Source organism: Trametes versicolor (genome assembly GCF_000271585.1).
Source record: "Trametes versicolor FP-101664 SS1 unplaced genomic scaffold TRAVEscaffold_7, whole genome shotgun sequence".
In the NCBI taxonomy this organism is placed as follows: domain Eukaryota; kingdom Fungi; phylum Basidiomycota; class Agaricomycetes; order Polyporales; family Polyporaceae; genus Trametes; species Trametes versicolor.
The window spans coordinates 2,175,024-2,201,013 of NW_007360327.1; the positions used below are offsets into that span (position 1 = coordinate 2,175,024).

The 25,990-nt window shown below is 53.5% G+C and overlaps 8 protein-coding genes across 8 annotated transcripts; 7 read left to right on the top strand and 1 right to left on the bottom strand.

Moving 5' to 3' along the window:
• Positions 1-593: 593 nt before the first annotated feature.
• Positions 594-2,995, bottom strand: TRAVEDRAFT_65494 (uncharacterized protein). Its single transcript, XM_008041689.1, has 19 exons — positions 2,680-2,995; positions 2,521-2,605; positions 2,449-2,462; positions 2,296-2,394; positions 2,218-2,227; positions 2,132-2,149; positions 2,044-2,069; positions 1,967-1,992; positions 1,876-1,907; positions 1,792-1,816; positions 1,714-1,725; positions 1,627-1,642; positions 1,497-1,539; positions 1,337-1,437; positions 1,222-1,281; positions 1,130-1,157; positions 1,009-1,066; positions 925-949; positions 594-853 (listed from the first exon to the last, which is right to left on the bottom strand). The coding sequence occupies exons 1-19, from the start codon at positions 2,787-2,789 to the stop codon at positions 706-708; spliced, it is 936 nt and encodes a 311-aa protein (XP_008039880.1). The 5' UTR covers positions 2,790-2,995; the 3' UTR covers positions 594-705.
• A 1,250-nt stretch (positions 2,996-4,245) lies between these two features.
• On the top strand, positions 4,246-6,770 carry TRAVEDRAFT_150515 (Mfs1.1). Its single transcript, XM_008041690.1, has 12 exons — positions 4,246-4,348; positions 4,400-4,499; positions 4,554-4,785; positions 4,847-4,952; positions 5,013-5,030; positions 5,081-5,257; positions 5,313-5,481; positions 5,531-5,571; positions 5,622-5,668; positions 5,726-6,090; positions 6,160-6,586; positions 6,641-6,770. The coding sequence occupies exons 1-11, from the start codon at positions 4,323-4,325 to the stop codon at positions 6,580-6,582; spliced, it is 1,704 nt and encodes a 567-aa protein (XP_008039881.1). The 5' UTR covers positions 4,246-4,322; the 3' UTR covers positions 6,583-6,586; positions 6,641-6,770.
• A 906-nt stretch (positions 6,771-7,676) lies between these two features.
• TRAVEDRAFT_72812 (uncharacterized protein) lies at positions 7,677-9,881 on the top strand (the record flags this gene model as incomplete). Its single annotated transcript, XM_008041691.1, has 21 exons — positions 7,677-7,797; positions 7,852-7,930; positions 7,987-8,000; positions 8,062-8,103; positions 8,161-8,223; positions 8,279-8,288; positions 8,345-8,362; positions 8,424-8,449; positions 8,518-8,543; positions 8,591-8,625; positions 8,693-8,717; positions 8,781-8,792; positions 8,854-8,869; positions 8,926-9,069; positions 9,119-9,174; positions 9,227-9,239; positions 9,293-9,320; positions 9,377-9,434; positions 9,493-9,517; positions 9,573-9,696; positions 9,762-9,881. Exons 1-21 carry the CDS (start codon positions 7,685-7,687, stop codon positions 9,879-9,881), a joined length of 1,047 nt encoding a protein of 348 aa, XP_008039882.1. The 5' UTR covers positions 7,677-7,684.
• Positions 9,882-11,298: 1,417 nt separating this feature from the next.
• TRAVEDRAFT_21340 (uncharacterized protein) lies at positions 11,299-13,514 on the top strand (the record flags this gene model as incomplete). Its single annotated transcript, XM_008040880.1, has 17 exons — positions 11,299-11,402; positions 11,457-11,539; positions 11,690-11,708; positions 12,053-12,064; positions 12,098-12,123; positions 12,176-12,210; positions 12,267-12,291; positions 12,437-12,452; positions 12,511-12,550; positions 12,608-12,708; positions 12,762-12,808; positions 12,861-12,873; positions 12,933-12,960; positions 13,026-13,083; positions 13,147-13,171; positions 13,237-13,360; positions 13,437-13,514. The coding sequence occupies 17 exons, from the start codon at positions 11,299-11,301 to the stop codon at positions 13,512-13,514; spliced, it is 834 nt and encodes a 277-aa protein (XP_008039071.1).
• A 1,232-nt stretch (positions 13,515-14,746) lies between these two features.
• Positions 14,747-15,265, top strand: TRAVEDRAFT_21341 (uncharacterized protein; the record flags this gene model as incomplete). The annotated part of the gene is made up of 4 exons (XM_008040881.1): positions 14,747-14,806; positions 14,852-14,910; positions 14,969-15,092; positions 15,146-15,265. The coding sequence occupies 4 exons, from the start codon at positions 14,747-14,749 to the stop codon at positions 15,263-15,265; spliced, it is 363 nt and encodes a 120-aa protein (XP_008039072.1).
• A 1,767-nt stretch (positions 15,266-17,032) lies between these two features.
• TRAVEDRAFT_72813 (iron permease) lies at positions 17,033-19,436 on the top strand (the record flags this gene model as incomplete). The annotated part of the gene is made up of 11 exons (XM_008041692.1): positions 17,033-17,058; positions 17,115-17,214; positions 17,269-17,500; positions 17,569-17,674; positions 17,735-17,752; positions 17,800-17,979; positions 18,037-18,205; positions 18,255-18,295; positions 18,346-18,392; positions 18,453-18,817; positions 18,885-19,436. 11 exons carry the CDS (start codon positions 17,033-17,035, stop codon positions 19,308-19,310), a joined length of 1,710 nt encoding a protein of 569 aa, XP_008039883.1. The 3' UTR covers positions 19,311-19,436.
• Positions 19,437-20,418: 982 nt separating this feature from the next.
• Positions 20,419-22,626, top strand: TRAVEDRAFT_48891 (uncharacterized protein; the record flags this gene model as incomplete). Its single annotated transcript, XM_008041191.1, has 16 exons — positions 20,419-20,546; positions 20,601-20,679; positions 20,737-20,750; positions 20,803-20,844; positions 20,903-20,965; positions 21,024-21,033; positions 21,089-21,106; positions 21,164-21,189; positions 21,656-21,799; positions 21,854-21,906; positions 21,960-21,972; positions 22,039-22,066; positions 22,117-22,174; positions 22,237-22,261; positions 22,317-22,440; positions 22,498-22,626. 16 exons carry the CDS (start codon positions 20,419-20,421, stop codon positions 22,624-22,626), a joined length of 954 nt encoding a protein of 317 aa, XP_008039382.1.
• Positions 22,627-23,848: 1,222 nt separating this feature from the next.
• On the top strand, positions 23,849-25,990 carry TRAVEDRAFT_72814 (uncharacterized protein; the record flags this gene model as incomplete). The annotated part of the gene is made up of 22 exons (XM_008041693.1): positions 23,849-23,937; positions 23,997-24,075; positions 24,132-24,145; positions 24,203-24,244; positions 24,304-24,360; positions 24,410-24,419; positions 24,478-24,495; positions 24,556-24,581; positions 24,630-24,655; positions 24,712-24,746; positions 24,796-24,820; positions 24,897-24,908; positions 24,963-24,978; positions 25,031-25,070; positions 25,127-25,227; positions 25,284-25,330; positions 25,389-25,401; positions 25,458-25,485; positions 25,545-25,602; positions 25,664-25,688; positions 25,740-25,857; positions 25,913-25,990. 22 exons carry the CDS (start codon positions 23,849-23,851, stop codon positions 25,988-25,990), a joined length of 957 nt encoding a protein of 318 aa, XP_008039884.1.

Genomic DNA, 25,990 nt, shown 5'->3' on the forward strand with positions numbered 1-25,990 from the left:
CCTCTATCACATGGACCTGCAGACGTTCTTGAAGGCTTGAAGGGAGGACTGGCCCCGGAGGAGGACGACACGCTCACATGTTGGGACAACTCAACCGTGTGGACTTTGCTTCTTTGCTCCTCTTGCTGACGTGGATTAGCGCATGCCTGCAATGCGCCCTGCCGGAGCATGATGCATGAGCGGTGATACATATGCGCAGGTGGTCATGTTGGATACCAAGGTACATGGAACAAGTGCTCCACAGGACCACAGGACAGACAAGACTGAGTGAGCGGAGGAGTGGCGAAGGAAGAGATGTACGGCGCTTATTTGTGCGCAATTAGTAGCACCGGCATCCGCCGAACTTTGTACCTCTCTCCCAAAGGCCCTGGGTCGCGCAGGTACAGGCACCCACTTCGCGCGCCCCCTCCCTGCGGAGGCCTTTGGGGAACCCTCAACCTGATATACTTAAACGCATGGGCCGCAAGTCATCGTGCGGGTGTTGGGACTGCGTATCAGCGCAGTACGGAGCACTTTTATAGAGGAATCCGTCACCATCCATCTCAGTGAGCAATAAGAAGTTCCAACATGTTTCCAAGATGTTCTATGGGCTGAAGCGTAGCAACACATGCAAGAAAGAGGCGCTTTCCCTGCTGAGAATCTCTCTAGGATGTCTCAATATCGCCGTAGTACGAACGTAGCAAACGGGGCACCTTCGCGAGGCCACTAGACGACGGAATCATCTTTCTCCTCAGCGCCCTGGCTTTGCTCGGCTTGTGCCACCAGCAGTGAGGTGGTGAACGCTGGGAGGGTCGAGTTTCCAAGCCGTATAGTCGACGAGTTGTCGCCGCGCATATACGTGCGACTGTTCAGTCTATACGTCAAACGTGAAGATCAGCGAATGAGTGGGGAGCGTAGAGGCAGGCTCAATGGCGCAGTGCTTACGAGGTGAGAAGCGAGTTGGTGTACACTGTGAGGGCGACCTGAAATGAGCGGGGAGTTACATCTGACGTGAAAACTCGCACGTACGCTTGCCGAGCATGAAGTTGAAGAACAGCACGTAGAGCTGAGACGGCGCGGCGAGGTACTGTGCAGATCGAAAGGGTCAGCTCCATTCGGATTGCTTGGAGGTGGTTATCACTGGGCGTACAGCGACCAGGTTCGCGATCACGAACATCCTGCCCAGCGGGAATATCGCGTCAACGTTCGAGATCCTTAGCGCGAGTGGACAAGCATCCTTACGTCGTGAGCGATCCGGTGGTAATAGTGAGCATCACAAGACGGCCAATCAAGTCGTCCGACCTATCAAATATTATCAACCCCTTGCTGACGGAGAGAGCGATGTTGTTCGGCTCACCTGCAAAGGCCTGAACGTCCTTTTCGAAGGTACCACACCAGAGAAGCGGCAATGCAAATGTCCTCGATCACTGCAATGCCGTAGCCAAACGAGCCGGTGACCTGCGCAGAGGATCTGCGTCAGAGCTGGGCAAGGATAAACTTGAGCAAAAATTCGTTACTTTGAGCTTGGTCTCTGCCTCTACGAGAGAAGGATAGAAGAAGCTGCGAAAACAGTCAGTGGCGGGACATTGTTGCATGGCGTCTGCTCGCTTCTCCGTTCAAACATGGAGGCTGAGCTGCGCCACTCACGTTCTGATGGGATAGACTGCCATCGATACAGACCGGACGTCAGTGCATAATCGCTACTCGCTTCAGTCGATTCGCAAATCTGCGTACCTAGGGACATCGCTGTGGGAGAACGCATGCCAATTTCGTTAGCAAGTTCCAGTGCTAGGACGCGTGCTCGATACTGACTGAAGTGAGCGACGGCAAAGATCGTCTATGAGCGTCGGACGTGTCAGCTCTTTTCATGATAAGATGAGGATGAAAGAAGCGTACACATGCACCGGTAATTAAGGGGTTCTTGCTGACTACAGAATGCAACTGTGCGTGAGCGCTGAGATTTTGGCTCGAAACGTGCTACCCATACGCTTCCAGATCCGCATGATGAAGAACCTGTAGGTTTGATAAGCACGAGGACTATAAAGCATCATCAGTAGGACCTACATCTCGACGATGCACGCAATGAACCCCTAAGAATGGCACAGAGGTTAGAAACGTACGTCATCAGAAATAGCGTGGGCTAGGGACGCACATTGACGATTATTTCAGTCTGAAGAAAAGGATTAAGTCCAGTCAGCTGAGTTACACTGATGTATGCGATCGTGCTTGAGCACGTACTGGAATACTCCTGCACACGTATTCGCAAATGCGCTCGTTAAGGTGTTGACGCATGACAAAAGCCTGGCACGAACGTACCAAACAGTGTCTAGGAGCGCGCGGGCATTTAGGTAGTTCTGAATCAGATAGTAGTACATGACATGCACGATCAATGCTTGATGTGTGGAATCAAGTAACCTGAGCAAGAACGACGTCAGATGGCACGAGAGTATTATCTGGGGGGATGCCTGCCATAGTACAATGACCTGTCGTTGCATTCGTAAGGCACGTAGCACCTGGGCCTAAGAAAAGTGTGACGCTTACCATGAGCCGCAGTAGACGTGTGTCGATTCGCCCTCTAGGTGTCCGATAGTACTGGAATGTCTGAATGCACGTTACACCGTACAGACTGTAGGGCAGGTTCGTCAGCATATGTAATGATGACGACTCTACACAAGTCACAGCACGTCAGGAGACACATACGCAGAGGATATGGCCACTCCGATATAGGCTACACCAATGGTTGGACCACGCTGAAGTTGGGAGACGATCTCCGCGTTCACGTCGGGGGGACACACAGTAGTGTTGCTCATCTGCACGCGCACGGAGGGTTCGAGGAGGGACGAGAAGCGAGGATTGCCTGGCGGAAGTGAGCACTGAGGGCCCTTTACTAATAGTACTCGCCCACGATTGCCCTGCTAAAGAGTGGGAGAAAATTTTACTCTGAAACAGCGACATGAGAAGCTATGGTCTAAAATACAGCCGGTCAGTGAACTGAGTGTAAAGGGCTGTTTGTAACAGCTTGGCGCCCTGAAGAGAATCCGCCGGTGGTAGAACCGGCGATAGCTAAACCGAAGTCAGATCGAGGCACGGAAGCGGTCATGCATGAGGAGGTGAGTATAACGGGTCGCTGCATCGATATCGAAGGCTGAAGCTGACTTCCTCTTGCCCGACGCCGCGAGCATATGGTAGTGGTCCGATCTCGAAAGGAGGATTCGACGCTGGAGTTGTTTAACCAGGGATACAGTGTATGGATCATGCGCAACACTCCATACATCTGCTAGCATAGAGAAGAGAAGAGGAGAGGTTCCGAGGAGGGGCGCCATGGTAGAAGATATATGCACAGTGACGGTGTTAATGCCGTTGGCCGTGGTCGCCGTTCCCAAGTCCGACACGGGAATCCCCGAGAGCGCTTCATTCCGCCGCAGCACTGCGTGAACTCGGACTCGGACCTCTCCGCCACTCTTCTCGCTGTCAGCTCATGTTTAGATCTCGGGTTGAACGACCATAGACTTCCGGATATCGATTCCTACCAACCCTTGAACTCTGTCATCGATCGTAACGCCATTCCAAGTCTGATATATCAGGATATATCTCCTTCAAGTATCCGATGGGTCTGTGTCACCATCAGAGAATGACATTCTTCCCAAGTTCGAATGTGTGCATGTACTGACTCCGGACAGACGTGTGAAAGCATTCTCTCAGGCTCCGCGAGGCAGTATCCTCACCGCCACGCGATGCAGGCCGGGGCCGTGCTTGATAGGATCCCGCTGCACGTTGCCACGGCATGCGCCTGCCGTCGCTGAGCTCAGCATACGATTGCCGGAAAGAGGGTAGAAACGAGGCAGGTCTGGTATTCTTGGCATGAAACAAGCTATATTGACGCCTTCCAGCCACGATGTGGTCAGGTTCCCGTACCGCCATCGCACGTCGGAGCCTCGCGGGTGGCAGATAGATGTCGTTTTGAAGCGCTTCAGGAGTGCGGGGAACTGCGAGCATCTCCGCACTCCCCGCGACGCCCGCGCGGCCCTTGCGCAACTACACACCTGGCTTACCCTAAGTGCACTGGATTGTCGTGGTCCTTTACGTTCTGAAGTAGGGTTACGGCTAGGCCGCGCCTCAACGACTTTGACACGCGGCCACAGCGCCGGCTGAATGAGGTCTTTGGATCGACAATAACGACTGTTGCCGTCGGTCTCCTGCTCTCCGCCACCCGCGCCCACAAACCCTGGCCGATCCGTCTCCTTCTCTCAACACCACGACCGTAACGCCCCCCAGAAGACACCACAACAGTGACGCCCCTTAGAAGACACTACGACCGTAACGCCCCTCAGAAGACGCCCTCCATGGATTCCATCGATAAACGACTCCAGTAAGTCTTCAGATGTCAAGCCTAGAGGACCATATCATGATCCTTTTCTAGACTCTCGCCCTCTCCGACCGAGTCCGGGAGTTGGGATTTCGTATTTTGGATGGTGTATCTATCAAGCGTGATCATCGACATGCTCTCGGCTCTGGATCTCGTACGTATTGCCCGATAATAATGTGCGAAAGCTCTCTGCTCACTTGTCCTTCAGACTGCTGTCTCGACTTCTCTCCCAGCTATAGTCAACAGCTTGGATGGCACGGACTTCATTTGGGTAGGGGGAGCTTACTCGGTAGCGTCTGCCGCTGTGCTGCCCTTCGTAGGCAACCTAGTCCACACTTTCGGACAAAAGCCTGTTCTCATCGTATTCATTCTGGCGTTTGCGATGGGCTCGGCTTTGTCGGGTGCTGCGATGAGCATGAACATGCTGATCGCTGGAAGAGGTGCGCGAATCAAAATGATTACGATAAATTGCTAATCTAATGTGTGGTAAAATGCGTTTAGCCATCCAAGGCTTCGGAGGAGGGGGGTGCTTTTCCATCACGGAAATCATATACGCCGACCTCGTTCCCCTCACTGAACGGGGGAAGCTGCAGGGTATGACCGCCGCGTGAGTATCTTTCTCGACCTCGGGTCACGTAGTTCAACTGAACTCTATTCGTATCGTTAGCGCATGGGCACTAGCATGGTACGTCGACAACGAGACGGAGCCGTGTCCCATACTAATGCACGACGTAGTGCGATCGGACCGCCTATAGGCGGCGCCCTCACGCAACACGGCGCGTGGCGGTGGATATTCTTCCTGAACATACCGGTGTGCGCGATTGCCTTGGTGCTTAACTGCATATTTCTGCGCACGGAGACCCACCGCAAGCGTCTCAGCCTGAAGCGAAAATTCTCGCAGATGGACTTGATGTAAGAGAGTACTCGATATCACAGTGCTGCTCGTACTTACTGGGTTGCGGCACAGAGGCTCGAGCCTGGTGACGGGGAGTACGGTCTTGATCTTCCTGGCAACTACGTGGGGCGGCCTCACCTTTCCGTGGTCGTCGCCTCAAGTACTCTCGCTCTTAATCATCGGCGGCATCGGGATGGTTCTTTTCTTTGTCATCGAACGCTACTGGCTCAAAGGCCCCACTGTACGTATTCCTCCCCCCGAAAATGTATATGCTCTGATTGCTCTCCCAGATTCCCAGGGCCTTCTTCACAGATCGCACCACTTTTGGCGGGTAGGCGTTTGGTACTGGCTCATGTACGACAGCCTCTGACAGCTCAACAGTTACTTGGGCACCTTCTTCCACGGGATCTGTTCCATAGCAACCATCTGTTTGTTCCCATTCATCTCAGTCGAGGCTTACCATTCGTACTGACCGCCCCATCTAGACTACTACCCCGTGTACCTGCAAGCCGCTCAAGGCGCGACTTCCCTTGCGGCCGATGTTGATGTTCTCCCGCTTGCGACCGTCATACCCGCAGCCGCCATCCTGACCGGGCTCTCCGTCAACATATCCGACCGCTATCGCCCACAAAGCTTCGTCGGATGGGCTTTCATGATCGTCGGATTCGGCCTCCTGTCGCTCCTGAACGAGCACAGTTCGCGAGCGATGTTCCTCGCCCTCCAGGTCCCCGTCACCGTTGGCATCGGCATCATCTGGATCAGCTCGCAGTTCGCAGTCCTCGCGCCCGCGCCCGCCGCGAGCGTCACACACGCGCTAGCCTTCTTCACCTTCACCCGCACTGTCGCCCAGGTAAGTCGTCCCGCGCGTTCATCCTCCGCCCGTCTTCGGGTTGCTAACACGACCGGCGTGATCGCGCAGGGATGGGGTATCGTCATCGGCGGCGCGATCCTGCAGAACGTCCTCCTACGCGAGCTCCCGACCTCGTTTACATCGACCCTGCCTAAAGGTGTGGAGGTTGCGTACGCGACCATCGAAACGATCTCGAGCCTGCCGGAGGCGCTCAAGTGGGAGGTACGCGCGGCGTTTGCGCGCGCGACGCAGCAGATTTGGTTCGTCATGCTTGGGGTGGCCGGCGCGGGTTTCCTGTCGTGCTTCCTCCTGCGCGAGGTGCGTATGCGCGACATCGGGGACGAGGACACATGGAGTACTTTCTCCGACGACGTGCGGGATATGTCGCTGGACGGGTACGTTCACGACGGACACCGAGATAGCTCCGCCACCGACGGACTACCGGACAGTCCCACGCAAGAGATTAGCGTCGAGGCGGGATTACTGCGATGAGAAGGTGAGTAGCGCTGATCCATCAAAACGCTTCCGACTGCGATGCTAACCGTCGTAGCTTGGTTACTAGGCGGTTAAATTTTTGTGTTCTCCAGAGCTACAGGTTAAGCAGACGGACTTTTTGACAATGCACACCTGGTACGATATGCGCGTGCTGCTGGTTTTACATGTGGTTCATTATTTTCCTGTTCATACACCATATGCTGTTCCCCGGACAGCTCCCTTTCAGGTCTTCATCCTCCGGCGCCACACGGACTCCTAAGCGCACCAAGTATAGGCGTTCTAATAACCGCCAAGATGATCAACGTACATGTCGATGTTCCTTTGTCCGACCGACCTCACCGCCCTCGGCGGACACGGGCACCACACACTCTCATGAGACCCCGCAGCCTCGTGCAGCTCGGCGACGCTTGGCTTCTTTATTCACAGCCTTGTCGCTCGCCGATCAGAAATGCGCTCCCACTCGACGGACATTAACTCGCGCGTGCCCTCCTTACGTGCACGTGTGAAAAACTCCAAACTACTTCCCTCAATATCAATCATAGGGCTACAGCTCAATCCACATTGTGTACCGTGGCTATATTCATTCAAGATGGCAACAGACGGCGGTGCGAGGCAACATCCTGCTCGGGCCTGGTTGTCTGCGTCAAATGGGATGAACAAGTACTGCGCCGCCTTCTATGATGCTGATCTCGCTCAGGAAAACCACCCCATCAGAAAAGCGTTCGCGCGTCGCGTAGGTCGAGGGACTTCAGTGCGCGATTCCAGCTCTTCTTTGTGCCGAGTTTAGCAAGCGTTGTAAAGGCTAACTGTGACTTGCCGGCAGCGTTCGCCACAACAGGCCAATAGGAGATACAGGAAGGTACGTAAATGCCCTAAGTTCGAGCGTCCGGGTCGCCGGCTAAGAGCTATCCTGCCCAGAAATGGTGACCGAACCTGCGCTTCGATGGCGGCGTTCAGTGGCTGCCTTCTCTTCTTGCAACTCAGAGAAGCCGCATAGAAGGATCAGACTGCTTGACAGGCCAGGCTGCCGCCGGAACGTATAAGGTGCCCGCTGCGCCGCGCCCTTCCCCTCGTCTGGTCCCGACATCCCGACGCCGCCATGCCCCTCATTCTTGTTCGAGCTCCTGAGCTCGTGTCTGCGCCGGAACCGGCTTTTCCGGCCATAGACAATCTTTATGGTGCATACCTGCTTGGGACGTTCGTGAGCCTCATGTACGACTCTCCTCCCTCTCCTCTCGTCGACTTCACTCACCCGGAGCGTCATAGGCTGTTCGGCGTGAGCGTTCACCAGCTGTACCGCTATGCGCGTACATCCAAAACAGACACCTTCCTCATTCGTTCATTGGTGAGCAAGGGTTGCATTCCCCGGGGCTCTACGCTAACTTGGTCGTCTCCGTCTAGGTTGCAACTGTTATGTATGTCCGATTCTTCACGTTTGCGGGGTACTTGTTCACATGTGCGTATGCCACGCGATAGGGCGTTAGAAACGCTACATACCGTCTTTTTGATGCACACATGGTGAGCTGCCGAGACACTTCGCTGCCCCCACCATCGTGCTCATCTAGCTATGTATAGCTACTACTATCTTGTCACGAATTACGCCGACTTCACTGGCGAAAAAATAACGCATAGCGTCTGGTAAACACAGCCTCTGTCGCAACATGATGGTTCCTTTACTAATTGATACGTGTAGGTCTATGCAGGTCAGTCGTGAACACATCTTCGGCGGATAGCGAGCTTAACCACTGACTCTCCACAGGTCACGCCAGTCATTACGGTACGTCGCGCTTGATCAGCTATCCCATTATCTGTAGAGATTGACCTTCATGTGCGTCCAGGCGTTGATCACCTTGATATCGCAAGTGTATGTCCTCGATGCCGCTCTTGCCCTCAGCTCGGTCGCTGATTGCGAGCTGTTATTCTTCCCTTTAGTTTCTTCGCGCGGCGAGTGTCCTTACGTGCGTAGTGTCCTTTCACACGCGTGGACTTCGCTCATAGACAGCAGTTGGATTCCGATATCGCGTTCTGGTCGCGCTTGCGGTACGCTGCCGAGTTCCAGCGTGTTCCGCCTTGCGATGTACTGATATTGTGGTTTTTTGAAAACTAGTCCCTTGCCCTGCTGGCCCACGTGGGTAAGTCTTCCTATCTACGTACGCTAAAGACACGACGCGCTCACACGTTCGAACTTTACGAAGGCTTTGGACTAGGTGGGTCAATCAACGGTAGCTGTTCATCATACGAGGCCTTATCGACTGACACTGGGAACAGCGATTACGATAGACGCGTAAGACCAACATTTGCGGTATCTCTCATATTCGATCGCTGACACGCACCGTTCAGGATCAAGTTGGACAGTCTTAGCGGATTTGACCGAGGCGGGGACTGGCTCTTCCCGCTCGCCACCGGATCGTCGACCGTCGCCGACCTCATGCTGTCCAGCGCGATCATCATCTCGGTGCGGAAAAGTCGTGCGGGAAATGCACGGTACGTTGCCATACACACGTTCTGGGTCACGTTAGTGACCTTGCGTTAGCCCCAAGGTGGCTGAGGGTCCCTTCGACGTCGCGGTACTCTACGTCTTGAACAGCGGTATGTATCTCCTCAGTTCTGACCGTTGCATCTATCCTGATCCGTGATATAGGTCTCCTCACAGGGTAACGCGATTTGTTTTTGCATCTTGGTGCGCTAACAGACATCGCCCCTCTAGCCTCGTCAACCTACCGCCCGCCATTGCTGTAAGTTTTGCGTCGTTCGTCCGCTCATCAAACTCTCGCTCAATGGTATCGAACAGGGCATCTTCCTGCCACAAACCTTGATCTGGGCAGGCCTCAGCTTCGTCGGCGCAAGACGTAAGTGTTTTGTCCGACTCGTAGGTTTGACTAGAGCTAACCCGGACCTCGATTCCAGTCTACGCTATCACATTGCTCTCGGTGTGAGTACACCGTTCTTTCCCTCATCGAGGCAGTATTCAAATCTTTGCATGACAGCCTCAACTCACGAAAATTCTCCGCCACCCGCGGCATGGAGATATTCGACGCGGCCAGTTTCGGGCCCAACATCATCGCTCGCGCGAACCACATAGCCGCCGTCGAGCGGTGGAATACCCCAAAGGTGCGTGATCCCGTCCACGGCGGCTCCCTCGGGAGAGAGGTCCCATCTCACACACGCTGTGGTAGGTTCTGGACGAAACCCCTGCCAAGATTGATATCAGTGTCGAGGCTGAGGTCGAGGTTGACCACGAACTTGGCGAGCGGCATTACGGCGGCCGCAAGTCTTTCGATTCTGAATATGCATAAACCCTCCGTGGCGTGCGAGGAGCGAGATACCAAGAGTTTTGCGTCGCGGCGGGACCGTCTGTGCTGTTATATTATTTGTATTATCCAGATACCAGACGTAACGTGTCTCGGGGTGACTAGCACCCCGAACGTGTTATCGTCATCCCTTTATCAACATGTATGTTTAAGGAGTCTAGCTGAGGTTGAGCTCGAACTTGAACTTTTGCATCGCAAAATACCCATTGCAGCTCGCGTGATCGCTCCATGGGATGTAAGTTCTTGTAGAGTTTGTCTTTGTCCTGCCTGGTGGAGTAAGAGTAGTAGTATATAACCATTCCTGCTGCTAGCGACGTGGGGTAGCGTAGAGAAGAGCAGAGCAGAGAAGAGAGGCTCATCGACGCGCTGCCCGCGTCAAGAGTTGGAGAGATGGCCCGGGATGCCCCGGCACCCGGCTATCATATTCACGGGAATACCCGAGAGCGTTTCGCAAGCCTGAGGCTGCAGCACTGGCTGGGCTCCTCCCTCGAGCGACGTGCACACTCACTACCTGCGGGCTACTTGGCTTCGCGATCAAAACACCCGAGAACTAGCGATACGAGGGGATAAAACCTCAATGGCATGGCTCTAATCCCAACATCGCCTACGCTGAATAGGTGAATCACCTGCTCACCGGACCGACGTGTCACCTAGCTAAACCTATCTACTACTACTACTAGACTACTACGCGCTGCATAACACCCTCTACGTAGTCCGCCTAGTTCTATACTAACCAAAAGGATTTGAAATATCCATGTAGATCGGCTTTCTCTTCAAAGACCTGTCTTACCACCCTCACCGTAGCGGCGGGCCCCGTCCCGTGGATGATGCATCCCACGATCCGAATCGTCAACGGCACCTGCAGCTCGCCCTGGAATTGGAGACTTTTTGTCCTCCAGAAGACCATGGGAGTTCTTATAATGCGAGCACTCAAATATCAGAGCTAACTCCGCACTCTCTTGACATCTTCCTCTACAGCCGCCTTCACTGCCCCAGTTCGCGTGTGGACACGATTGCGCAACACGAAGAAGGTATCGTAATGGGAAGGCTGCTTCCATGTTTTCGGTCTCCGTCGCACGACTCGGCCACGAGGACTGATGACAGTGGGGGGCAACGCCGCCTCAGCCTGACTTCAGATGGGTTCTTGAGATCGAACAACGGGTCTCGCTAACCTTACCAGGTGCCGCCACTGCGTAGTGGGAACACCCGCGCTTTCCCAGTTTGGCGCCCCCCGTGTTACGACCCCCGCTGGTAGCGATGAAGATGACATCTCCCCTGATACAGTTGACGGTCAAGATCTGATGCAAGCTATGGCAAACGTAGGGACTCTTAAGGTGGAGCGGCTTCTCAATTCCTCGTCGAGTCGCCCCATAGGTCTTGCAATAACCTCGTATTTTCTTCGATGAACTCCACGTCAGCACTTCCTCAGAGCCCCCTTCTGCCTACCCAGGTTCATTTGGGTCCCGCCTATGGTACCTTCCTCATTTGTACGTTCCTCAGTCTCATGTACGTCCACTATCGCTTTCGCCATGTGCAGAATTTGTGATCAAATATCTCTAGGTTCTATGGCGTTGCATTGCACCAAGTCTATCGATACATCCGTCTTCACAGCTCGGATGGGCTCGTCGTCAAGTCCTACGTGAGTGAGCTTGGGTGTTTTTTTTGAACATTCGGCTAATGCAAGCTGTTGTTAGATTGGGATTCTTGTGCAAGTCTCCCGTTTTCGACGTTTGGGCTCGGGCATGGGGCTTACCACTATATTCCGTACAGTGTTTTTGACGCTTTACACACAGTCTTGGCCGTGCACATGAAGTACGTAGCGGTCTGCGTGGAACTACCGATACATCGCGCGTGTTGCTAAAGGGTCATCTAAGCTACGCGAACCTTGTATCGAACTTCTTCACGCCGACTCGGCTCCGATACTCGCTATGGTAAGTAAAACCTTTGCGCCACCACGATCGATCTCAGAACATTTGTTGTAGGTCCCTGAATGTGGGCAATCACACTCCGAGTTCATCTGGCTTTCGCACTGACGGAATGGTTGATGCAGATGCAGCCACTGACTACGGTACGAGACCAGCACATTTAACCTAGTGAGATCTTATCCCGATGAAAACAACCTTCAGGGAATCATCATCGTTCTGTGTCAATCGTAGGTGGCGACTAATGTGAGCTCACATGAATGTTCACATTCCCTCTAGCTTCTTCGCCGCGCGGGTATACAAGTGTAAGTGCCTCGAACGGGCTTGCATATCCCAAGTTGATGACACTACTCATAGTGGATAAGAGATACCGAACGTTGCTAGCAATGGCTGTGAGTTTCATGCATCCCCTCTGTATCTCCGTGACAGTTTTCTTACAAGTTGGCAGATAATCATGTTCCTTGTAGAGCTCGGTGGGTGTTTATCGCGAATTGTCTCCTTAAGCTAATATATCATCTGTTGCATCCTCGACGCACGGAACCACAAGGCTTCGCACTAGGTAAGTCAATATTGTACCATAGCTACGGCGAGCCTCATTACTGACCTCGGTCTTGACAGCCTTCACAGTAAAAGGGTGAGTTACTGCGACCCCTATTTGCATATCGATCTGACCTTCATATTACCTCGTATAGATTTGCGATAGGAACTATTGACAGTCTGAACAAATATGCGGTCAGTGTGTCCTCAAGAAGCCTTAGTAGTAGCCTGCACTTACCTCCTAGAATATAGTGGATGCAGTCCGGGGGGTTCGGAGTTGTCATAAGTGCGGACATCATGTTGACCTTCGTGCTCGCGCTAGCTCTACATCAGCGGCGGACTGGATTCAAGATGTGTGCATGTTTCTGCAGCCCGGGGACGATATTTACTGAACGAACACCTGTAGCACGAATTCGAAGATCGACCTGCTCATCGCATATGCTATCGGCACAGGTATGTGCCACATTGCGCTCAAACTTGACAATATTCATATTAACGCACGCAGGTTTGGTCACTCTGTGAGTCGCAACCGTTGGTCATTCTGGTGACGCTTCTCACTCGTCTCGTTGACGCATAGCATCTTCGCCATGGCATGTTTTATCACGGTAAGCCGCTTCTTATGCCCATCAGCATGTTCGCGATACGGTGTCTCACGTCGCCCGTCCCGTAGGCTCTTGCATCTCCGGGGAACTTGCTATTTGGCGCTCTCGATTTGATATGCGTCAAGGGTAAGGGTTTGCGGTCTATGCCAGTGCTGCAGGTCACACGCTCACAGATGATTTTGTTGGCAGTCTATATCAACTCCGTTCTTGCTACGTGAGCGCTCCCGAACGACCGTGATGATTTCGTTACGAGCCCTACTAAATCGCTTCGTCGTCTAGACTGAACATGCGACCTAGCGCGGCATCGGCGGGGAGCGGCGACCGCCTTGGCACCATAGACCTCTGTGCATTGCCCCAAAGTCGTTCCGCCCAGAACATCGAGAAGGAATGGCCGTCGTCTTCGGTGCGTGACTCGAACCTCTGCACTTTTGATGACCCTTCTGACCCTGTGTTGTGTGTTCTGCTCCGCGATGCGGCAGACCAAGTCTACCAATGGAGTCGATCCCGCTACGGTGGTCAGCATCAAGGTGACGAATGATCTCTCCCATCGAGTTTGACATACCGCGCTCCCTTAGATCAAATGGGATCAGGAGCGCGCATGACGAAGGGCGCATGATGCAAGACGGACTCGAGCAATCTAGAAAAAATTGACAGACGTCGCGCGGTTTGGTTTCGAGCGTACTTGGGCTCTTCTCTCGTTTTGCCTCTCGAGAACAGCCTCCTATATCTTCTCCTGCCACCATCTCCCCTTCGCGTCTTCGCGTTCGAAGACGCCTTGCGATCGCAGCCGTGATAGGTACGTAAACACGTGCGCCTGACTACTGAGGTAAGTTTATTCTCGTTCGACGGCATCTATCATCTTACCCATCTCCTGTCAGCGGTACAGCATGACGCTTGTTGCAATCTGTGTCTCATGAAAGAAGCACCGGCGGCCTGTTCTGAGGGCAGATGCGCTCATCTACATCTCCTGTCAGGAACCTCATCTTTCGCTGATGTAGTGGGGGCGTATACACAAACAGGACGGTGGGTAACTGCGCCTGGCGACGTCTGAGAACAGATCGGGTCCCCGCTCTTTGAGCTGTACACTGGTATCCATGGCCGCCGGGTCTCAGGATGTTTCAGCGCCAATCCAGGTGCACGATGTGGCCAAGTGACAAGCTTCGGAAGTATCAGTCTCCCCGTCTTCAAGACTCGGGACTTTCACGGCTGTATCATTTGAAAGGCTTTGGACTTGGTGGGTGGATTAGCGCTATGCTAAACTTTATTGACTGACGTTCGGACTAGCGATTACGGTGGACGCGTGAGACCCACACATACGATTATGTTTTACACCTTCGCTGATGCGCAGTTTTTAGGATCAAGCTAGATAGCCTTAGCGGATTTGAGCGAGACGGGGACTGGCTCTTCCCGCTTGCTACGGGTTCTTCGACTGTTGCCGACCTTATGCTGTCTAGCACGATCATCATCTCTGTTCGACGGAGTCGCGGGAGGCATGCACGGCGGTACGTTGGTGTGTGCACATCATGGAACCTTGATTTGACTTCAGGGCGTTAGCCACAGGGTGGCCGGCGGCCCCTTCAGTGTCGTAATGCTCTACGTATAAAACAGTGGTATGTACCTTCTTAGTCTTGACGGCGGCCGTTGTTCTGACTCGAGACACAGATCTTCTCATAGGGTAACGTCTCCGCATGTGGTCGGTTCTCGCATCCTGTCGCACTCACTAACGTCGACGTACTTCCAGCCTCGGCGACATACCACCAGCCATTGCTGTAAGTCATCTATCGGGATCATGGAGCTGCCCCTTAATACCGACGAGCAGGGGATCTTCCTGCCAGAAACTCTTATCTGGGTGGGTCTCAGCTTTGTCTCCGCGAGATGTGAATGTTGATTACAGGTCGTGTGTATGGCTGGCACTCACTACCGGCCATATTTTACGCCATCACGTTGCTCTCGGTGTGAGTACGCCACTCTTAATACCTCTGTCGCGACTACCCCGAGCCTTCATCGATAGTCTCAATTCCCGAAAGTTCTCCGCCACTCGCGGCATCGAGATATTCGACACCGCCACGTTCGGCCCCAACATCATCGCCCGCGCGAACCACATAGCCGCCGTCGAGCGATGGAATACCCCGCAGGTGCGCGCCGCGTCCACGGCGTCATTGACTGTCATCCCACAACCATGTCTTAGGTTATCGACGAACCCCTGCAAAAATCAACATCAACGTTTGAGGCCGAGGTCGATGTTCAGCACGAAGTTACCGAGCAGCATTACCGCGACCAGAAGGCTTTCGGTTCCGAATCCGTATGAACCCTCTTCGATCTGTTGGAACCAAGGTACGGAGAGGTTCCACTCCATTCTTGCGAACGACACATATGGATACTGTCGGAGAGGATAAAAAACGAGGGGTTGCACTGTGACTAGTGCGTCGCGGATGACACTATGCACACTGTGAGCAAGACTACCAGTGATTTATAAGCTACACATGAGCGTATGAGTGAGGAAGATCCGCATCGAAGGACGAGGCTACTACGTACTGGTTAACTATGCAAAACGGGACTGCTATGGGCTACTAAGAACCGCAGTGTCAAAATGTAAGAGACGCCGCGAAGCAATTGCAAAGTGGCTGATTCGTTGCTGGTCTTACCAAGAACTTGCAGGTTTAGGGGCTAGTGCGAATCTCAGAGCGTGCGCTGCCCAGAGCCAGTCAGGTTTCTGAGACCTGAAAGAAGGGCCACATCTCGCTGATGTCGGATCCCGGCGTAAGCATGTCAGACATGGACTACCCGTGCGTTGGTATAACAGTTGCGCATGCGCGACGAGGGTGAGGAGAAGTCTGTAGAAGTTCCGACAGAGCTACATGTCCAAGTCGCCCTACGCCGAGAGGTGTTCATCGAGTAAGTATTTTACATATCCCCGGTAGTGACAGGGGTGCAAGCCTTGCAAAAACTGGAGTCTAGTGCATTTCATCGACCAGTATTCGAAAGACGAGGACGAGGAGGAGACTCAAGAGCCTCTAGCGCCCAACTGTCCAACCACATGTCCACGGGAATCCCCGAAGGCCTGCCTGAGCTGCCACGGGGGCCACCCCGCATACGCGTCTTGCCCCTCTTCGCGGACACCATCACTCTCTAATGGCACATGCCCACCGTCCATTCGACTTCGCGATGGACCAAAATGCGCACTCGAAACAGCTCACGTAATCTTGAAACATCCATAGGTCACCGGTCACTCACGAGCTCCTTCACAGTCACCGGAGAGAGTGCTGGCCGCAATACATTGGTATGCTTCTTGAGTCTGACATATACAGGGCCTGCACACGGAGGATAGACGTGCCGATGCGCCCCGGATGCCTTCAAAATCTCTTTATCGGCGAGGCGGTGTCTCACAGGGATGCCACGTCTTCCGCGGACCTGGTGGTATCACGATGTGGTCATGGAACTGCCGTGGAGGGTTGATAGGGAAACCAATAGCTCCCCGGGCGTCACCTACATCACGATTCGCCATGCTGCACGTTGAGTTGTCATGCGCCTGTACGTCGCCGCTTGAGCGCAGTGCACCTCATATAACGGCTGAGACGACGGAAAGGGGAATGGAACGAGGCAGGTATGGATCTCTTTGGCTTGAAATGGGCTGCAGTAACGACCAACCTTAGTGTAGTCAGGGTTCCATATCGTCATCGCCCAACGGTTCCTCGATATGTAAATAGACGTTCCCCTCAAGCGCTTCAGGGAAGCGGAGAACCGCAGCATCTCCGCACGTCCCGAGCACCCCCTTTGGACGCTGCTCGGCCCTCGTGCCCCTGTCCTAAGCCGGGCGACAGTGCCGATGCACATGCCTCAGCCTGAGCGCACTAGCTGAACAATAACCTTTAGGTTCTGCCTTCAGCCACGACCACGCCTCTTCGCCACAGCGACGTTGGCACGCGGCTACAGCACCGGCTGTACGCGGTCCTAGGGCCGACCAGAGCAACCATTGCTGTCTGCTCCCTGCTTTCCGCCACACGCGCCCACACTGCTCTTGTCTATCCTGCTCTCTCTCCCAGCACCAGGACTGTTGTCCTAGGAGATACCGATGATGGTCTCTGTCGATGATGAATCCACGTAGGTGTCTACTCACTGCATGCGGAAGACGGTATCATGGAATGGCACTCCTCCAGACTCCCGCCCTCTCCAATCAGGTCTGGGAAGTGGGACTTCGTCTTTTGGATGGTATATCTTTCAAGCGTGATCATAGACATGCTCTCAGCTCTGGATCTTGTACGTTGCGCATGAGCCTGAATGTGTGAATGCCCTACTCACTCCGTTGAACAGACTGCGGTGTCGACCTCTCTCCCTTCCATTGTCAGCAGCTTGCACGGCACGGACTTCATTTGGGTGGGAGGCGCTTATACGGTAGCGTCTTCTGCTGTCTTGCCCTTTGTAGGCAACCTGGTCTCTACGTTTGGAAGAAAACCTGTCCTCGTCGCCTTCATTCTGGCGTTTGCGTTGGGCTCGGCTTTGTCGGGTGCAGCGCGGAGTATGAACATGCTCATTGCGGGAAGAGGTGCGTAACCATGAGTGACATTAACAAAGTGCATGTCTAATTCGCTGACTGCGGTTCTTCTGCTATAGCGGTCCAAGGCTTCGGAGGAGGGGGCTGCTTTTCCATCACCGAGATTATATATGCCGACCTCGTACCTCTCACTGAACGAGGAAAGTTGCAGGGCATGACTGCCGCGTGAGTGCCTGTCGCGACCTCGGAGTACGTAGTACGACTGACCATTGTCCTGGGGATTAGCGCATGGGCACTAGCATGGTATGTCGGTAGCAAGTATCACGCTACGTCATATTAACACAACACAGTGCGATTGGGCCACCCATAGGTGGTGCCCTCACGCAGCATGGCGCATGGCGCTGGATATTCTTCCTGAATATACCAGTGTGCGCGGTCGCATTGGTACTCAACTGCATATTTCTGCGGACGGACACAAGGCATCGCAAACGCCTCAGCCTGAAGCGTAAAGTCTCGCAGATGGACTTGCTGTAAGATATTGCCGCGTACCCCCGCTTTTTCTCGCATACTCACCGATACCGCGACAGAGGCGCGAGCCTTATGACCGGGAGCACCGTTCTTGTGTTCCTTGCCACTACATGGGGTGGCCTGACCTTTCCGTGGTCGTCTCCTCAAGTACTCTCGTTGTTGATTATCGGCGGCATCGGAATGCTTCTCTTCTTCGTCATCGAACGTTATTGGCTGAAAGGTCCCACCGTACGTGCTCGCCAAATTGGACACAGATAAGCTCTGAATCTATCCCTAGGTCCCCAAGGCCTTCTTCGCAGATCGAACCACATTCGGCGGGTAGGTTATTGAGACCAGGTGTTGTGCGATAGGCTCTGACAGTTCAACAGTTACTTAGGCACCTTCTTCCACGGGATTTGTTCCATAGCGACTATCTGTTTGTCATTCGACCATCTCAATTGCGGCCGCATAGTTCCTACTAACACCGACATTCTAGACTACTACCCGGTATATCTACAAGCGGCACAAGGCGCGACTTCCTTGGGCGCTGATGTCGATGTGCTCCCGCTCGCGACTGTTATACCCGCAGCCGCCATCCTGACGGGCTTGTCTGTCAACATCTCTGACCGCTATCGCCCTCAAAGCTACATCGGATGGGCGTTCACGCTGGTCGGGTTTGGCATACTATCGCTACTCGACGAGCACAGTTCGCGGGCGATGTACCTTGCCTTCCAGGTTCCCGTCACAATCGGAATCGGAATCGTGTGGATCAGCTCCCAATTCGCGGTTCTCGCACCCGCGCCCGAGTCGAGCGTCACGCACGCACTCGCCTTCTTCACATTCACTCGCACGGTCGCACAGGTTCGTGATTTGTCTTCGGCGTTCATCTTACGCCTTCCGGCTTTGCTGACGCCACCTAACCGCGCAGGGATGGGGCATCGTTATCGGCGGCGCGATTCTGCAGAACGCCCTCCTGCGCGAGCTCCCGACCTCCTTCACGTCGACACTCCCCGAAGGCGTCCAGATCGCATACGCTGCGATCGAGACGATCTCGAGCCTGCCCGAGGCGCTCAAGTGGGAGGTGCGCGCGGCGTTCGCGCGGGCGACGCGGCAGATCTGGCTCGTCATGCTAGGGGTGGCCGGCGCGGGCCTCCTGTCGTGTCTTCTCCTGCGCGAGGTGCACATGCGCGCCGCGCCGGTGGAGGAAGAGACATGGGACTGCCCCAAGAACGGCATGCGGGAGATGTCCCTAGATGTATCCCCTCACGTCGAACCGCAGGATGGATGCGCCCAGGACGGAACTCAGGAAAGCCCGACGCAGGAGATCAGTGTTGAAGCAGGATTACTACGATGAGAAGGTAGGAGTAGTGCGGACGCTTCTGATAGCGATGTGGTGCATGGGTGGTAGTGTAGTCCCTACCAGTAGGTTACAATCTTGTTTTGTTGGAGATGGTGGGAAACGGGCTCTGGATGACACCACATACTCCACCCTGGATACGACATGCACGTAGCGCCGGTTTGCATGGGGCCCACGTTTTCTTTCCTCATGTACACGCATCGCTCATCCACGATCATTTTCATAGGTCTTCATATCATCGCCGGCTCGAAAACATGATGCGCGTGTCATGATGAGGTTCGTTCGCTGAGCGCTGAGCGTCGAATACGGAGCGAAAGAGTCCGAGCAACGTCATCGCCCTCGGCGGACATGGGCACTAGGTTCGCACCGGATTCACCACCGGTGCATAGTACTTGACATGCAGTTCAGGACCGCCCAGCTTCCTTACTCACAGCCTTGTCTCCCGTCAATCAGAAACCTGTAGAATCTTGCTCAACAGACAATACAAGAAGCTTACCGACCTTGCGTATGCCATGTGAACAGTCCTAGGCCACAACCGTCGATATCAATCCTAGAGCTCTCAGCTGGATATACAGTGTAGACTGTGGCTATACTATTTTGAGATGGTAACAGATGGTGTACGATATTCCAATTGGGCCGAGTCGCCCGCAGAGTGAGACGACCACGGTGAGTGATCCTTCTATATCACTGATCTGGCTTAAATGAACCATCCTATCAGTGGCCCTTACGCAAGTTTAGATCGAGTTACCTCGGTACGCTTCTCTAGGCATACTTCCTCGGAAGTTTGTTAAGATAATCACAGGGCCTATGATACTTGCCGGCGGTGTTTTCTGGTCACGGACGAATGGGCGATGCGGAAAGGTACGCAGATGCTCTTCCGAGGTCTCGATGTCTTCGGTTGGGAGATGTACTAACCAGTACGCTGGTGGAACCTGCGCTTCTATCGCGCGGGGCTCGGTGGCTCAATTCTCTTCTTGTATGTGATAGGTTCTGCGCTGCCCTCCGGGTATAATTCAATCAGCCGTTCCACCGCTGCGGAAACGTATAAGTCGTCGCTACACTTCCCCATGAGTGCCTTGTCACGTCCAACCATCCCGCCGCCGTCATGTCCGACCCTTCTGCCTTGAGTCCCGGTATGGTTGCTTCTACGCCAATGTCCGCAATTCTCGAGGCTCCGCCAGCCATAGACAATCTATACGGAGCCTACTTGCTTGGGACGTTTGTTAGTTTGGTGTATGTTGTCTCGTCCTTCGCTCGATGTACTATTTCTTACCCAAGGCGTCACAGCCTGTATGGCGTGAGCCTTCACCAGCTCTACTTGTATGCACGCACCTCCAAGACGGATACCGCGCTCATTCGATCACTTGTGAGTGCGTCTCTGATCGTCCTCGCGCTCCATTCTAACTTTCTCGTTTACGTATAGGTCACGCTTGTCATGTACGAGCGACCGACCACGTCTGCTGTGGGCTTTACTCATTCAGTGAAATAGGTTGTTGGAAACGCTGCATGCGGCTTTGCTGATGCATACGTGGTGGGTCTCCAGAAGTATTTCAATATATTCGCCACCGTACTCATCTGACTATGCACAGCTATTACTACCTTGTCTCAAACTATGATGATGTCACTGGCGAAAAGGTTTTCCATAGTGTTTCGTGAGTGCATAGAGCAAAATACAGCATTCATTTAGGCTGACTCGCGTTCAACATTCAGGTCTATGCAGGTCAGTCTTCAGCACCTCTTGGGGGAATGAAAAGGCTGAATGCAGGGTGTGGTAGGTCACACCAGTCATTACGGTCAGTGCGTTTCATCTGTGTCATATGTCGCGTTTCACCTTCATGCAAACCTCCTAGACGCTGGTTACCCTGACATCGCAAATGTGCGTGCCTTCGATCTTGCACGGGCTAGGATGTCGCTAAGCGCAGGTTGATAATTATTCCATCTAATAGCTTTTTCGCACGACGAGTATCCTTACGTGCGCAAGTTCTCTTCAGAGGCGCGAACTTCACTCATAGACAGCAGTTGGTTTCAGAAATCGTATCCTGGTCGGAATTGCGGTACGCTCATCAATTTCAACGTATGTATTCTGACTCATGTTATGCCGATGGGAAACTAGACTTTTGCGCTGCTGGCACACGTCGGTAAGCCACGACATCTGCACCTAGGAGAATGGCATACGTATACTCAAACCTCCATCCTTTTAAGGATTTGGGTTAGGTGCGTTGATCAACCGCTAGCTGTCGCCGAACGTATCAACCCACACTCAGAGCAGCGATTACGATAGACGCGTGAGATTGACAGCCGTAGATCGAGCTGACAATCGATGCCTAACGCGTGGTGTTCAGTATCAAGTTGGACAGCCTTACCGGCTTCGAACGGGGCGGGGACTGGCTCTTTCCGCTCGCCACGGGCTCGGCGACCTCGGCCGATCTGTTGCTGTCCAGCGCAATCGTCTTTTCGGTATGGCGAAGTCGCGTGGGCCACATACGGTGCGTTCATGTGTATTTGCCGGGCAGCGTTCGCGATACTGATATTGTGGTTAGCCCCAAGACGGAGGGCCCCTTCGATGTTGCAGTGCTCTACGTGTTGAACAGTGGTATGCACTTCCTTAGTTTTGACGATAAGATCCTCTCTAACTCCAAGATGCAGGTCTGCTGACTGGGTAATATCTCTTCGGGCGGCTGCTTCTGAAATCCTGCCGTGCTAATTACTATCACCGCATCTTCAGCATCGCCAATACTCCGTCCGTCATCGCTGTAGGTCATGCATCGAGATGACAGATCTGCCACTCATCGAGATCGAATAGGGCATCTACCTGCCACAAACATTCATCTGGGCGGCCTTCAACTTCATTGGCGCGAGATGTAAGTGTTGATTGCGTGTCAAGCATTAAATTAGCACTAACTGTCAGGACCTTTGGCCTCAGTCTATGCTATCACTTTGCTCTCGGTGTGAGTATCAGTTTTGCTTCTTGGTCGATACGGATTGTGAAGCTTGCGAAATTAGTCTCAACTCCAGGAAATTCTCTGCCACGCGCGGCATGGAGATATTCGACGCAGCCAGGTTCGGTCCCGGCATTATCGCGCGCGCGAACCACATAGCTGCCGTTGAGCGCTGGAATGCCCCACAGGTATGTGAGGCTGCCCTAGACGTGCGGGTCCTGTCTCACCTCAGTGTGCTGCTATAGGTCCCGGACGCAGCCCCTGCTAAAATAAATATAAATGTCGAGGCCGAGGTCGAGGTCCACCAACAACGCGACTCGGATGGCACAAAACATTATCGCGACCACAAGGCTTTTGACTCGAGTTCTGTATGACCTCCTAGTATACTTCCAGGGTTGCGATCGGGCGGATACTCAAAGGAACAGACGTTCGAGTCGTGATGGGGCTGTTTCTGATACCATAATTATTTGCGACATCTCCGGCTTAGATCTTAGGCCTGGATTGGTAGGCACAACGAGCGGTGGAAACATGATACTAGCAGAGTGTACGAGTACTCCAAGTTATACCACTGGATGGTATATTAGCGGCATTCTTATCTATATCTGTCTTCGAATGTTAGTTTTGGGGGCTATCAAGGGTGGCATGCGTCTGAATGACATCCGACACTCGTTTAAGAACATACCGGCGGAGTCTTGAAGCTCTCGGACAACTTTAGAACACGACACAAGGCTGCGGTCGTGCCACAGTGATGGTTCCGTTCCGGGCACCGGGCCGGTGTAGGCCGACCTGGCGTGGCTTTGCGGGAGCGGTGCAACGGGGTGCATACTGGTGCGTGCCAAGCTCTGCCTTGACTCGTTCAGTCCGACTCTCAGTCTTACAGCGTCGACACTGCCAGTCGGCAGTACGTTTCGAATCAACTCGCCAAGGGATACGCCACAGGATAGGCCATGATAAAGGAACTCAGGCCTCGTCTGAGTCAGCGCTCACGAGTGTTTCTGAGCCCTGACCGTCCTTCGATCCCCATGGATGACGGCTTCCTAACACCTCGTGGTCTATGAACCCGTGGAATCTCAACAACGGTTGTGTGAGCCATCCAACTCTTTGGAAGCCATGCTTCGCAGAGCGCTGAACGCCGCTGATTATGTGTCTTAGCGACTGATGATATCAAGCATAGCGCAAACCTTAGGCAAGCACTCCTGAATGTCGACAACTCACGAGGTTGCTGTTGTTGGGCTTGAGGCTTGAAAGCTTGGCGGTCACATCACCCGGCGGCTCGGTCTCTTATCAGATACCGTAGACCTCGCTTCTGGTATCAATCGTTTTTCTCTCGACGGTGCATACGCACAACGTTCACTGAATTCTGACAGATAATCAACACTGTCTAAGGCACTGTGTGCGGCGCTATCAAAAATGCGCACCGCCAGCAAACAACAACGACCGTGCTGGACATGTTCTTCAGCGCATCTTCCGTGATATCGATCTGTTCCGCCAACGTTGCTTCTCATCGGAATCCGTGCAGCTGCAGGACTTATAGATGATGCCGCGCCTGCTAGTAGCAGGGTCCGCGGTGCCACAAACTCCAAAGTACCTTTCTCAATGAGCTCCACCACACCACTCGTCCTGCCATCTCCTTCATTAGGACCAGCCTACGGTTCCTTGCTCATATGCACCTTCTTAAGCCTCATGTACGTATACTCTAGAATGGACGTCGCCTGCAAGACTGAGATTTATTCCGCCCTCCCAGGTTCTACGGTATAGCGCTGCATCAAGTATACAGGTACCTTCGTCTTCATAGTTCCGATGCCTACTTGATCAAAGGCTACGTGAGTAGTCTGTGTTCTTTCCTCCCGATGGCGGTGCTCAACTTCATCTCCAACAGGTTGCCCTACTCCTGTATGCCGAACACCCTCTTGCCTCAGATATATACGCGGTTCTCACTAACAGTGTCAGCGTTTTGGATACCTTTCACACCGTTCTAGCCATACACATGACGTAAGTTTTTGTTTCGCTTGTGGGCCCGAGATAGTACTGCGTAATTGACCTGTCGCAAGCTACCACAACCTGGTGACCAACTTTTTCAGGCCTTACCGCCTGGAGGACTCCCTATGGTATGTGCAGTATAACAAATCGACGCCGGACGTTAACGAGCCTCATCAGGTCTCTGAACGTGAGAAGATTGATTTATCTAGCGGGTCAGTTAAGCTGACGCCACCGTCTCCCCGTAGCTGCAGCCGGTCACTACGGTAAGTTTCTCTTTCCGCTACGCCTAAACATTGAGCTCAAACCACACTCCGCCATATCAGGGGGCCGTCATCGTTACTTGTCAAGTGTACGTCCATAGGTCTCTGCGGTTCTGCAGTCGCTCATCCCCATCTAGTTTCTTCGCCCGGCGGGCATACATAGGTCAGCGACAGGGAGGCACAAGGGCGCAATCATTCATGTCTGATGCTCATCACAAGTCAACAAGAAGTACCGGCCACTGGTAGTCGCGGCTGTGAGTCAACCCACCTACCGTCGTCTTCTTGTTTTTGACGATATCGCAGAGTGGTTTGTTTCTGGGCGAACTCGGTAAATCCCGATTCTTCGACGACTTTCTTGACTGTCGCTCATGGCAATGAAACTGTACTCTACGTACTCCCTCTAGCGTTTTCAATAGGTGGGGGGCTGATACTGTCAATGACGGAACTCACCGCTAACCTGTACACCCTAGCTTTTACTGTGAAAGGGTCAGTGATCTTTGTGTATGCCTGCGCATTTTGCTCAATCTATTCATGGTAGTTTTATCGTTGGCAACATAAACCAGCTCAACAGATATGCAGTGCGTACCCATTATGGCTTGTCTAGCAATCTTTCTTACATGAGCGCTGCCGCCAGTGGCTTCAATCAGCGGGTTTCGGGGTTGCTATCGGCGCCGACGTCGTGATAACTTCCGTTCTCGTGCTTGCCCTACACCGGAGCCGGACTGGGTTTGAGCAGTGCGTGTGGACTAGTACATCGTATTTGGCTCCTGTCTCCAGCTAGTGTTCTACAGAACCGACTCCCTGATCGACGTTCTCATAGCGTACTCAATTTGCACCGGTACGTCGCCGAATCTGCTTTCCTGCGTAGGGTCTAAACCAAAGCGGTTACGTTGTAGGTTTCCTCACATTGTGCGTTGGCAGCGTTCGCTGTCTGCATTTTGCTAACTTCCATGGTGTATGTATAGAGTATTCGCCCTGGCGTGCTTCATCACCGTGAGTCTTACTCATAACCTGCGAGCGTCGTACATACCAACTCGCCGCTGCTTCTGCAGGCGATCGCGTCATCGGGAGACCTCCTACTGGGCGCACTTGACCTAATTTGCGTCAAAGGTGAGATCACGCCCGCATTTACCGTCCTCGCGGAAACTTTGAAGCTAACCATTTGATTTAGTTTACGTCAACTCCGTTCTAGCTACGTGAGTCGTTCTCTACGTCTCGCAGGCCAACACACCAATCGACTATTCTAGATTGAACGCGCGTCCCAGGCCACGATCGCGCGAGCTCTGCGAGCTCCGTGGAGATGCCATAAATTTGTCGCATCGTGCCATGCAAAGTGTCGATAAGGATGAGTGGACATCGACTTCGGTACGCCACTACGATACATCATGCGCGATTGCCCGCTCACGCACCCCCGATTCAGCAGCTGGGCATGTCGCGTAATAGGGACGCTGCCATCCTCTCTATCAAAGTGCAGAACGCAGGAGCCCGGGAGGTGTGA

Bases quoted from the DNA above. Each gene is read 5' to 3' on its own strand.
- TRAVEDRAFT_65494 (XM_008041689.1), bottom strand. From the start codon at position 2,789: ATGAGCAACACTACTGTGTGTCCCCCCGACGTGAACGCGGAGATCGTC. The intron at 1,158-1,221 runs GTAAGGATGCTT...CCCGCTGGGCAG, and splicing joins ACCACCGGATCGCTCACGAC to GATGTTCGTGATCGCGAACC. The intron at 1,067-1,129 runs GTACGCCCAGTG...CGATCTGCACAG, and splicing joins TGATCGCGAACCTGGTCGCT to TACCTCGCCGCGCCGTCTCA.
- TRAVEDRAFT_150515 (XM_008041690.1), top strand. From the start codon at position 4,323: ATGGATTCCATCGATAAACGACTCCA. The intron at 5,482-5,530 runs GTACGTATTCCT...TTGCTCTCCCAG, and splicing joins ACTGGCTCAAAGGCCCCACT to ATTCCCAGGGCCTTCTTCAC. The intron at 5,669-5,725 runs GTTTGTTCCCAT...CGCCCCATCTAG, and splicing joins CTGTTCCATAGCAACCATCT to ACTACTACCCCGTGTACCTG.